The 12659-nt window shown below is 43.2% G+C and overlaps 1 protein-coding gene across 1 annotated transcript in view; it reads left to right on the forward strand.

Moving 5' to 3' along the window:
• Positions 1 to 12659, forward strand: part of LOC104259541 (T cell receptor alpha chain MC.7.G5-like) — a gene marked incomplete at its 5' end in the record, with an annotated part of 298870 nt that overhangs the window by 251723 nt on the left and 34488 nt on the right. Inside the window, one exon of the mRNA XM_059830223.1 lies at positions 7296 to 7349. Coding sequence (XP_059686206.1) covers positions 7296 to 7349 — 54 coding nt within the window. The remainder of the gene's footprint in view (positions 1 to 7295; positions 7350 to 12659) is intronic.

Here is a 12659-nt window from a genome sequence, read left to right on the forward strand (position 1 = left end):
GCTGCTTGATGCTGTGCTGAGCTTTGGCATTTAGGGATTTAAAGGTAATTTCTTCCCCTAATGAGAAACTTTCCAACTATCTGTGTTTCCACAGTTAGTGGATGTGTCACCCTTCAGATAAAGAATAAGCGAATGTTCATCTTGAAATTGTCACACTTGTGAGTCCAGGTTTACTTCCTTTAATACAAAGCATTCAAGGTCAAATCTGCTAGCCCAAGGTGATTTTGCTTCTACCTTCATCGCTGTTTTTTGAGGTGGTTTTTTAGAGTGAATATCTTCAAAATGAGAACTGTGCTTGAAAAATGCCTCTGGTTTTCTACTGATTGTAGAGGGACACTAGGACATCTGTACTAAGTTTAGATAACTCACATGTGTAGGATATGTTTCTGGTCCGTCTCAAGACATCTAATTTTCTTGAACACGTAGTCCAGAGTTTCAGTTTCTTTGCACCATGTGAAGGCTGAAAAATAAAAGACACTTCAAATGAAGTTTTTAACTAGTTTCACAGTTAGGAATTGAAAGACCGTTTAGTAAGCAGGGAGAAAGTCTGTCATGGATCAACACTTTCCAGGGGCAGGATTTTGTTAAGCTCTGCTGTGGTGTAACTTTGGAGGTGGCAATCAAGACCTTAAATCTGGAAGACAAATGCGCCTAAAAGTAAAGCCTAAAAGAAATGTGAAAGGCTTTAGAAAGCAAGTGCCTGTGTTTCTGAGGACTGCATGCATACAGATGTGGGCCACAGATGTCCAATACTAGTTCCCAGTAGAGTTTAACTGATGATTTGGGTCATTGTTCTATTCTGAGTTTCCAGAGTGGAAATGGGGAATGACATGTGAGTACTTACATTCCAATAGTCCAAGAAATTTGCCTTTAATTTACATATAACTTAGGTTTTAAAAGCACTGGAGTATCAAAGGTTGTTAAGAATTTATGAATGTCCTTGCCTGGGGCCCCGATCACTGAAATCTATTAATGAAAGATATTTCTGAGTGTCTTTAGCTTCCAACAATTATTTCTCTTAGTGTTTAGGCAATCAGCTTTTTTAGTGTTCAGAAAATATCGGTATGCACGGATTTTTGTCCCAAGGCAGACAACCAGATCTTCAATAGGAGCAGGTAAGAACTTGGTGTTTTCTAGAAGTACCTACTTTCATTTATTTCCAGAGGACTTAGAAGAGTCAGACGAAAAGCAGGTTTCATCTCACCTATAGTAGCTCAATACTTTGGATGAGACTATTCCTGCCTGTGTGATTGGTTATGACACAACCCTTAAGCAGAAGTAGAAGCAATTTGCTGCAGCATGTTTTGGCCATGTTGACAGGGAGCAACTAACTCTGGGTTTTAAGCGAGAGCTGATCATGTTTGCCAGCAAATGAGGTACCAGTAGACACGAAATTCATTAAAGCTTTTGTGACTGCATACACCATTGTTCTGAGTTCTCCCTCCATCTGGTAATTCACCTTCAGGAATGGAAATAAACTGATGGTGAAACGAGGTATTTTTTCCTAGTGAAGAATTGTCTTGTAAATGTTTTTATGGTTGAAAGTAGATATATAGATAAGATGGACTGATAATTACTCCTTGGTGAAACAAATCAGTTTCCAATTTAAAGTGGAAAGAAAAGAAAGGGACACATACAATTATATGTAACAAATTGAGGGTAATGTCTTTAGTTAAGCCATGAGTCTCATTCAGTAAGAAACTACGGATACCATCATTTAATACTCCCAATTACATTTAGTTAACTTCTCTTCCAGGAGAGGAGAAGTTAAGAAGGCAAACATATTTCTCTGGGTGTTTTTTGTAAAGCACTCGCTGGCTATGCGGGTACAGGAACATTTGGGAAATTAACATTTGGACAAGGAACAAGAATTGTTGTAATACTAAGTAAGTGAGAAGTGAAGAATTTCATATATAAACACTAACAACCTAGATCCCGTTTCCAAGGTTCAGCTTCTCATATCAACACAATTTTACTAATTACACTTCCATGTGCTTTTTTTTTTTAAGCGTTTAATTTGTTTGAAGGTTTAGGAAATCTTGTCTCTGTTCTGGTGAGTATCCGTAAGACTGAAAAACCTTTCCATATTGATTTTTCTTACGCCAAACCCATGGCCTTCCCAAAGGTACTGTGTTACAAGGGCGGTGCTGTGGAATGATTCAGACAAATCTTTTTTGTTCTTTTAAAATTAGTATGTTGGCACAATAGTGGTTGCAGAGGAATCTTGCAATGCTAAATACTGTCCTCTTTTTCTATCCATGCTTTATCTGAAATATCTTAAGTGGAAAAAATAGTGAAATGTAAAACTTGTTTGCTTTTACAGACCCAAAATATACTCTGATGTGGACAGTAAAGTATTAATTGATGCCATTTGTGATAGCATTTGGTTTAGCAAAATTTTAACCACCAAAAGTAAATTTCTGTGGATAGTGTCATCAGCACAGCAAGACATTTTGCTTCCTACTGGCTCCTAAAGATTTTGGAAAGGCAATATTTAACACTGCCATTCAGCAGTGATTAGGAATCTGTTAAATTCTTCCTGTAATGGTTTACCTAAAGCGCCTTGTCACAGTGTGATTGATGGCTGTGGCAAGTTCACTTTTGGTGCAGGAACTCACCTGTTTGTGCTTCCAAGTAAGTTTTCCAGTAAAAATAGTGATCTCGGACCACAGTGTTTCAGCACATCCCAGATCCAGTGAGTGCCCATTCAGTGCGACTCCTGTGTCCTCAGCAGAGCTGGATGTGGAAAGTTCTTGTGCTTTGGTCATAGATATCTTCTCCCAGAGCATATGCACACTCACCAGATGCATTCAGATTCATCCTACAAGTGTGCAGCAGTATAAATCAGACAGGCTAACTTCGAGTCTCTGTTAAATTCTGTTCTGCCGTTGCAATTTCAGTAAGGTACTTTTATAAAGGAGTTTGCATTTGAGCCCTTCAGCGCCAGGTTTTCATTTCCAAGCTAATATCACATAAAGTGCATAGACTTTTTCAGGGGCTATGAGACAAATAGCTACTGATTTCCTACCTATTTAGAGACTTCAGCAGTGCTAGTTCAAAACTGCTACGGTGTCCGTGCAAGCTAAGCAATTAAGAAGTAATTGGAAGTTTAATGGGCCTCCCTTTTAGGGTGAGATAGTCGAGCTACTTAAACTGTGATCTTGTTGTACTAGGTTGATGGACTTTATTGTCTGTTGAATACCCGTGATAAAATGGTCATTTGTGCTGCTGTTGAGAGGCAGATATACCTGAGAAACAGAAATCAGTAAAGTAAAATGAACTTTCTTTTCACTTAGTAGAAAGAAATCAGAACAATCTTTTGTTAACAGGGAAGAAATTTCCTGTTTGCAGTTTTAGTTTAAAGAAAATATCTGAAGAGAAAAGGAAGAAAAACAGTCCAGGCAGCATCTCCCATAAAATATGCATCTATAGATGACTGGGTTTTTTTTTTTCCATTTTGTACTATGAAAGGCACAACTTTTTCTTTATAGTCAGGTCCTGGGACTCACCAGGATGCTTTTAGGCAAGGAATTCTTACATTCAAACTTCAGAGTGGATTTTTGTAGAAGACTCTCAGGCAGTGCAACTGTAGGAGGAAGAAATCAGATATTTGGACAGGGGACACGGTTAGTAGTGACACCAAGTAAGTGTCGTTTAGTTAGCAACACTCAGCTTTTTTACCTGTTTCTCTTCATACTCCTCAAGATGTGGGGACCTATCTGGCTTTGAAGATAAAGAAAAAGTCGGGGGGAGAGAAATTGAAAGCTGAGTGTAAATCATAAGACAAATACTCAGTGGTATTAAGCAGTTTATTCTAACGAGTGTATGTTTTCACATAAGAAATAAAAATTCCTAAGGTATTCTTCTGGAAGCTGGTCAAAGGCCAGGGAGCCTAGATTCAGTAGGGTAAGGTGATCAACTTTACTGAAGGACATGAAAATACAGGTTGAAGGGCCAGTTTCACTTGCTCTGAATTAAAGCAAGAAATATCTGAACTTTTCCAAAGCTATCTTGGAAATGTACCCAGCTCAAGTTATTTGTCCATAATGCCAATCTGTAGATTGTCATTCTTCTTCTGTTGTGACAATCTCGAACATTGCAGGAATCTTACACTTGGTTTTTCTGCCTGTGTTGTACAGGGGTCAGGCTAAATAATCTTAGTAAGTCCTCATTCTTGATTTGTGATCAGAATGGTATTTCTGTCAGATTTTGCCTTAGATTCATAGGTGAGAAACTGTGCTTCTGCTGAATTCTGTGACAAGCATTTCTCTTTTCCAAAGGGCAGAAAATACTGGAAATACTGGGCGGTGGAGAGGGCGAGGATGCTGGTAATGAAAAGCGGTATGTAGAAAATGATAGGAGGAAACCCAAGGTTTTCTTAGTAATTGGGCACGACAATGTGTAGGTTAATTCAGCTACAGACCAGACTTGCTCCAGATCTTATTCAAAAACGCCATGAGTGATTTATGCCCTGATGAGGGGCGGAGAGGAGGACTAGGTGAGGTTGCATTCATGACATCTTCATTGTTGCATTTCTAAAAAGTTTACAGAAACAAGCCGTCCACTTAAATATCTGTGGGACCACACAGTATATGCAATGAATGGCTGAAATGTGCATATCCATCACAGAAATGCATTAGGAGTACGGTTAATTATTTGACTGCCAGGGCAAGTTCTCTTTCTCTCTCTCCCTTATATTTTAGTCTGCATATACGATCTGAACTCTTAGTGAGGAACAAAGAATGAAGGCTTGTAGTTAGGGTGCAAGCATTTTCCTGTGCAGGTAGCTTACAGAATGGAAACGTTTTGATGAGATTTCAAATATATGCCTAGATTTTCTTCACCGGGTTGAGTAAGTCTAGGATGGGATCTTCTTGGTTCATTCCCGTCCAGAAATCATGACAGATCAGGCGTTTCCCTGTTCTGTGTACAACTGCAGAGCAGGAAAGTTTTTTGCAAAGGAATTAAATGATGTGTGAATTCAGGAACCACTTATAACAAGTTGCAATTTGGCAAAGGAACAAGGCTCAGCGTTAAACCAAGTAAGTGCATGATCTGAACAAAAGTATCTTGAGAAGTATTGGAGGACCTGATGCTTGGAATTGGTACTATATAATGATCCTGGGAAGGGAATCTCCTTCCATATCCACTCCTTCTAGGGCTGAAATGATAGTGTGGCAGGAACATTTAGTGTAAAGACAGCAGCAAGAAAAAGTCTGGGGTTCTTTGTAAGGTCTGATAGTAATAGCGTATGGAGAACAGCTATTATGAGAGGAGTCCTTCTTACCGTAATTTCAGTGGAAAGTTTCTACTGACACAAAGGAAGCAATGACTAGATTCCCAGCAAAATGAAAACAGCATAAATCAGCATGGAGTGCCAGAGAGCTGTGACAAACCGTTCCCCAAACTACAGAATTGTGTCATTTCTCAGGCCGATTGAACTTCATGGTATTCCTTGGTAGGAAGAGCCATTGTGCAGACAGTATAAAAGAATGGCTTTTCTTTGTGCTTTTCACATTTATCTCTTTTGAAGAGTACCTCAAGGGCTACCCATGTGTGGAATTACATGAGCAAGAAACAGAGAGAGGAGAAGAAGATGGCTCTTCAGAGAATTGGGAATTCTCTGCCCTATAAAAAAAGAAGTGATTTAATATGCATTAACAGAGTTCTGCTCCTGTGAAATACTGGACCAGGTGTCCTAGCCAGGTATTCTGACTGCTCAGTTACCTCTTCCCCTGCAAAACCGTTCAGGACTGGGAAGTGAAGTGCTTCTGGTAATGTTTCTCCCTCTTTACCAAGGCACAACTTTGAAAATAAATGTTAACTGTATGATTTCTTTCGAGAGGGTCCTAGTTTATTCCTGGCTATGCCAAAGCATCCTATGTTCAGAGCACTTCATCGTTCTTGACCTGTAAAAAGTATTGACATGAAACCTGCTGAGAGATAGAGAGGAGACAACCCAGCCTTCGTTTTTTTGGGGATATCTAACAGGATTTTGCACGTATAGTTTTATTTCGATGACTGGAGTCTCCTGCAATGGAACCTGAAATGTGCAGAAGAGCATGGGGTTTTTTGTACGGGAGCTTTTGACAGTGTGTATTCAGGAAATGCAGCCAGACTCATCTTCGGAAGGGGAACCAGGCTGCTGATAAAGCCCAGTAGGTGTCTCTTCACCAATATGGTTAGGAAAGACAGAGTACTTTAGGTCTTTTGTCAGATCTTCCTTAAAATAGGGAGGGAAGAGCCTCTTCAAAATACAGAGGGAAGAGCTTCTTTAAAATACAAAGGGAAGAGGGCATGGGGAAGAAGAGCACCTTCTAAACAATTCGCTTTTAACTTCTCTGTCTCTGTCGTGCTGATGTGAGTGGAACAGGTCAGGAATTGCTATTGTTCTGCTAAAACCAGTGAATGACCTTTGTGTTGTGCAAGCACCATGTTAGTCAGGATGAACCCTCCAGGGGAATATATTTGAGATTAGTGTTCATGAATAACCTTTCTTTGCGCAAAAGATTAGGTGAAACTGGCTTCTGGGGCTTAGGTTTGGATCCCTTACTGGGTTCATTGCCAACTGAATAAATTAGAAAAATTGGGACCTTAAATTGGTTTTCTCTGGGGGTTTCCTTCTGTTTATTTTTTCTTGGCCTCTTTCTCTTATGGGTCTGGTGCCTTGCTTAGCTTCTGAGATTTACTAGCTAGCTGATGTGTCTAAACTCCTTCTTTAGACCGTGAGAAGTTTTAGAAACAGCTGTGTTAGTTGTTTAAAAAAATGGTGGAGATTTCATCCCACTTTGATATATCTAACAGTGTGTTCTGGCTTTTAAAGGCTGAGGCTTCTCTCCTTTACAATTTTTGTGTAGAGGCTTATTACTCTGGGACAGCTAAGTCTTCCTGGAAACTCCCCTTTGGGCGAGGCACAAAACTAATTGTGAAATCAGGTATATCTTAAAACAAATAGTTGTTTCGCATTATAAATGCAAGGCCAAGATCCACCTGTCCTCCTGACTGTGGCAAAATTTGTTGTACTTAAAAACTGTCCAAGGAGCTTCATCTGCGTTATGCTAACAGGGTAATGGGCTTGATTTTCTGCTTCACGCATTTCAGAATTGTTTCTGTCTGCATTTCTATGGAAAGATCAGAGGCATGCAACTAGAAAGACAGCCTAATTTGGAGTTAAAGGTATGTGACAAGGGTGACATCTGTTTTCCCCCTGATTTCTTTTGAAAAATGCATATGCTTGTCTGGACCAAAAGTTGGGTGTGGTTTTTGTTAGTGTATGTGTCACTGTGTGAATTCAGCATCCAACTGGAAAGTCACCTTTGGAAGTGGGACAAAACTGATGGTGAAACCAGGTAAGTAGGGACCCTGAAGGAGTAATGATAGGAAAGCCTAATTCCCCTCTCTGTGAAACTGCCATTAAAATGCCATTGTTCTTTCCTTCTATGGGCAATCGAAGGTCAAGGCTGACCTTGCATCAAGGTAAAAAAAAATCTTTATAATGCTAAATACATATTTGCAGGACTGGACTCTGCTGTATGCATCATTGAAAGCTATAACATTTGCGACTGTTCAAAATGAGTTTAATGCAGGTTCTGGAGCAATGAATATAATAACAATTTTCTGGGCAGCCTCTATTGATGTCAATAGTCCTCGCAAGAGGACAGAGAGAGAGCATCCATCCCAATGGACTGGATGCTGGATGATACTTTTTCTCCAAAAAGAATAAGCAAATCACTCAGTTATAGCTTTCTACATTTGGAGAGAGCAGGGACACTCACTGTCCTTTTATTTCCATTGCCCAGAACCTTGTCCTCATTAATTCTCAGAAGCTGCAGTTCTCTGCTGGGAAAACTCTTACCTTTTGCTCTTCTGATCCTGCTTCCGGCTGCAGACAGGTTTCCATCCAGGTTTTCACTCCTTGACAAAAAAAGCTGGGCTGCCTTGGAAAGGGAGGGGAATCAGGAGAGGTATTCTGAAGATTTGCAGGATGTGCAGGAAGGCCCAGGGGGATATCTCTGCTTTTAATGTTGATCTAATGCTGAAAGAGGAATTTTGCTGTTAATCCTTGTAGCATTTCTTTGCATGAATGAAGGACAAACTTGCAGTCAGTGGTCATCTCTGTCAGAACTGAGAGAGACCATCAACTAGGAAAATCTTTAAAGGAAATCCAAGTTAAAGTTGCCAAGGAATTTACTTGGGTAGACTAAGTTAAAAGAAATGACAAGCAGGAACTAATAAGCTACTGGAGGAGAAAAAAGCGTTTTTGTTTTGAAGACAAATACTGTGTGAATAGCTATGGAAACAAATTCACCTTTGGAAGCGGAGTGCAGCTAAGGGTAAAACCAAGTAAGTTTTAAACTATTTTCTGCACAATATTGTATAAAAAAAGAAAGATACAAAACAATCGGACTAGTGATATATTGTATGAGTTCAAGAAAAGTCTACTGAGGTATGCCCTCAATTATTCAACTCTGTCAGTAATCTACACTTCGTTCCTTTCAGATAGGCAGTGTGGGGTCCTGAACCCATTTGCTCAGGGACAGACATTTTGTGCCATGGCCATGCGAGCACAGGTTGCCTTTCTCTCTAAGGATGTGGATGAGCATGTGTTTTTGTTGACCTGAAAACCACTGTGAGAGCTACAACAAGCTCACACTTGGCAAAGGGACACGACTTCATGTTTTGCCCAGTAAGTGCCGCCACCGTCTTGTAGTCTCCTTCCACACGTGGCAAAGATACACACAACCCAGCGGGCTTTCCAGCATCTCTCTTCCTGCTCTTGTGGCTCTCCAGCTGTGGGGTTACTTGCCACCTGCTCTCCTCCAGGACAGGCTTTGCTCACGGCAGAAGCAGCAAGCCTCACAAACGGGGTTTGTATCCACAGGTCCAAGAGTACTCTTTATCCCGCAGAGAGATCAGGGGGTCTTCACTTCAGGATGTAGCTGACTCTCAACGGCAATCAGCACTGTCTAGTTGGGATGTGGGTGCCCAACTTTGCCAAGTGGTGGGGAAGGTTTTTGTTGAGAGAGGAAATGCTGTGTGACCACGGGAGCTGCTGCGTATAAACCTATGTTCGGCTCCGGAATGAGACTCACTGTTAGGCCATGTAAGTCCAACGCTGCTCCTGTGCTTTCTGTTTTCTGTGAGTCCTTTCTTGGGGTGGTTCAGAGCAGCAGTTTGGCTGGGTGTTTGATCATTCATGTGTGACCATCTGTAGCGATAGACTTTGTTTTAAGGGACTTTGTTTTATTGCCTGCTCCCAAATGTCCCAGCTGCCCCGTGGGGAGGCTGTCCTACTGAACTGGATCACAGCAGGGTTTGTGCTACAGTGGGAAGCATTGTCACCCTTCTGCTGCCCCTCCAAGCCTTGGCAGGGCTGGGCAAAGGCTTGGGCAGAGGTGCTGCTTCTGAAGTGGCTTGCTGGGCTTTTTGTTATGGAAGGAAATGCTGTGAGATTATGGCTCTGGCTTCGACAAGCTGACCTTTGGCTCAGGGACGAGACTGTCCATCCAACCCAGTGAGTGTGCAGCTTTCCTGTCTGTCCTTTGTCAAAAATACTTGAGTGTCCCCTGGAGCGCCCTGTAGATGTATGTGTTTTATCCGGGTCACCTTTCGTAGGGGAAAGAGAACATAGGTGCTATTTCAAGGTGCTTTCATGCTTAAAAGTGTTTCCAAGAGGATTTCTGCTATTTAGGGAAAAGTGCTACAGATATGGTACTCCTGACTGCTTTCAGCCTGGATAAGGGGTGTACAGTGAAAAGTGGAACCTAAAGTGGGTGAGCACACAGCCAGATGGACCCTCATAAAAGCCAAGCAAGGAGGTCAGAGAAATGTGATTAGAAAGAAATCCCTATTTGGAGACAGAGACGTGTGACAAGGGGAAAACAACTGTTTTCCCCTTCATCTCTATGGGAAATCTTGTACTGTTTTCTGGAGTAAAAGTTGAGTGTGGTTTTTTATTAGTGGATATGTCACCGTGTGATTTCAGCATCCACCTGGGAAGTTGCCTTTGAGAGCGGGACACAACTGATGGCGAAACCTGGTAGGCAGAAACCCAGCCTGAAGGAGTAAGGATAGGAAAGTTGCATCCCTAACTTGGAAAAAAAGCCAGCTGAGCTGTCTTGGAAACTGGTCTGCACAGGGATGATGTTTGTGTCTGTGTGCGCGCGCATGTGTGTGTGAGATATAGCAGCCAGAACCAAGAAAGACATTTTGAAGCTGTGTGCAGGAGGGTCCAGGGGAAGACCTCTGCTTTTAGGGCCAATTTTTTTAGGGCGAGAGAGGAGTTGTGATCATAATCCGCCTTCTTTTCTCTACATGGGACAAGGATGCACTCAGGGGTCATCTCTGTCAGAGCTGAAAGGGATGACCAGCTGCGACTGTTGTAAAAGAAGTGCCCAGCCAGCAACGCACAGCTGGGGAAGGAATAAGCTAGTGCAGGGCAGACGTGACTTGCAGGGTTTTTGTTGTGAAAGCAAACACTGTGTGACTAATTATGGCAACCAAGTCGTCTTTGGAGGTGGAACGCGGCTAAGGATAAATCCCAGTAAGTTTTAAATCCTTTTCCTGCTCCACTTGTTGGAGCAGTTTTGTGGTCATGAGCTATTGCAACTGAAGTGGAGGGAGACTGGTGCAATCTGTGGGGCTTTTTGCTCTGCTTTCTCTCATAGCAGCAGAGACCTTGATTCAACAAGGCCGTGAATTTACGCCTTCCGCTTACTCCTGCCACCTCCTGCTCTCTACCTTTCACATAAGCAGACCGGGGTCCTGAAGCCTCTTGCTCAGGAGTGGACATTTTGCACCATGGCCATCCATCCCTGTGACAATTGGGGTGGGTTGCTGATGGCTCTGCCTAGCACAGCCCTGGGTGCTTGTCCTTTGCGCTGCTGAAGAAAGGAGGAATTAATAATGCTTGTGTTTGCACCAGAATCCCATTTGTCATCTCTCCTGTAGATTGGATTCCCAAGACATACTGCTGGTAGCGGTTAAACTCATGTTACATTACTGCAGTGGTTCAGGGGTCACAAACAGGACTTCCACGGTGCTGGCAACAGCTCAGGTTGTTTTGGTGACCAGGGAGCAAGCGTCAGGAAGTGACCAGCTACTCCATTGGACACCTGCCAGACTTTCACATGGTGCAAACCCAGGTGTTCCTTGTTGATTTCCATATCCCTCCTTGCCAAGGCTACAGTTATTCCTGGCTTCAAATGCCTGGTGTTGATGTGAAGGAGCTGATCTCCTGGAGAATGTTTGTAGAGTGACTGGCATGAGAGCTGCTGGTTTTTGCTAGGGTGTGAAGGACTGTGTGAACACAGGGAACTACAAACTGACACTGGGGACAGGGACACGCCTGGTTGTGAAGCCCAGTGAGTACAACTGCTGCCCCGCTGGGGGTATTTCTTGTGCTTTTTTACACCAATCCTCCCTTTCCAACTCCCTGATCACTTACCTTTATCTGATCGGACCAGGCTTGTTCCCGGCCCAGTGGGCAGCGGGCTTTCCAGCATCTCTCTTCTTGGGACTGTGGCTCTTCAGCTGCGGGGTTACATGCCGCCTGTTTTCCTCTAGGACAGGCTTCAGCCCAGGGCAGAAGCAGCAGTCCTCACAAATGGGGTTTGTACCCATAGGTCCAACGGTGATTGTGCCACGTTGGTCCAAAACGACCCTCCTTGCTCTCAGTTTGGCTCGGATGGACAAAGGGGCCACACGCCTGCTCCCAAACGTCCCAGGTGCCCCATGGGGAGTCTTTCCTATGCCACTGCATCCCAGTGGGGTTTGTGTTGCAGTGGGAAGCAGAATCACCCTTCTGCTGCCCCTCCAAGCCTTGGCAGGGCTGGGCAAAGGCTTGGGGAGAGGTGCTGCTTCTGAAGTGGCTTGCTGGGCTTTCTGTTACGGAAGGAAATGCTGTGAGATTATGGCACCAGCTATGGCAAGCTGACCTTTGGCTCAGGGACCAGGCTGTCCGTCCAACCCAGTGAGTGTGCAGCTTTCCTGTGTGTCCTTCGTCAGAAGTCCTTGAGTGTTGACCGTGGTGCCCTGTTAGACATACTTGTTGTAGCCTGGGTCAAGTTACTGATGGGAACAAGAACATAGACACTATTTCATTTAATGCAGACAATGTAAGCCATCAGGGGAGTCTCTGAGGTAGTGCACATGCACAAAAACTCCCACTCGGATGAGCAACTTCACCTGAAACACAGTTCCAGGAACAGATTTCCCCATGTTCCGGGTAGCAGCCACTGTCTTTGAGCCTGTCGCATCAGAGAGCTTTGCAATAGCTTTTTGCACAAGGCCATTTGCAGGGCTGACAGGGACATTTTTGTAATTAAATGTGTCAGAGTTTGTATGGTGCAGAGAATGTCACTTTTGGAAAGGGACCTGCGCTTTCAGTTGCTGCCTGTAAGTAGCCAATTGCACTGGAAACTGGAATTGCTTCATTTTTCTCTTCTTCTTTATTGTTTAGCGGTGGAAAGCGTGGGAACTGAACAGTGAAACCCAGGCGTTCCTCGTCTTCTTCCAGACACCTCCCTGTCAAGGCTCCGCTTATTCCTGCCTTAAGTAGTTGCTTGCATGGCACTGAGGTGTGCACAATTTGATGGTCACTGACTGATTGCCTCGCAGCAGCCTTTGAAACCCGCAGACACCCACAGCTGATGAATTTC

The sequence above is a fragment of the Gavia stellata genome, chromosome 28, assembly GCF_030936135.1.
Source record: "Gavia stellata isolate bGavSte3 chromosome 28, bGavSte3.hap2, whole genome shotgun sequence".
Lineage (NCBI taxonomy): Eukaryota > Metazoa > Chordata > Aves > Gaviiformes > Gaviidae > Gavia > Gavia stellata.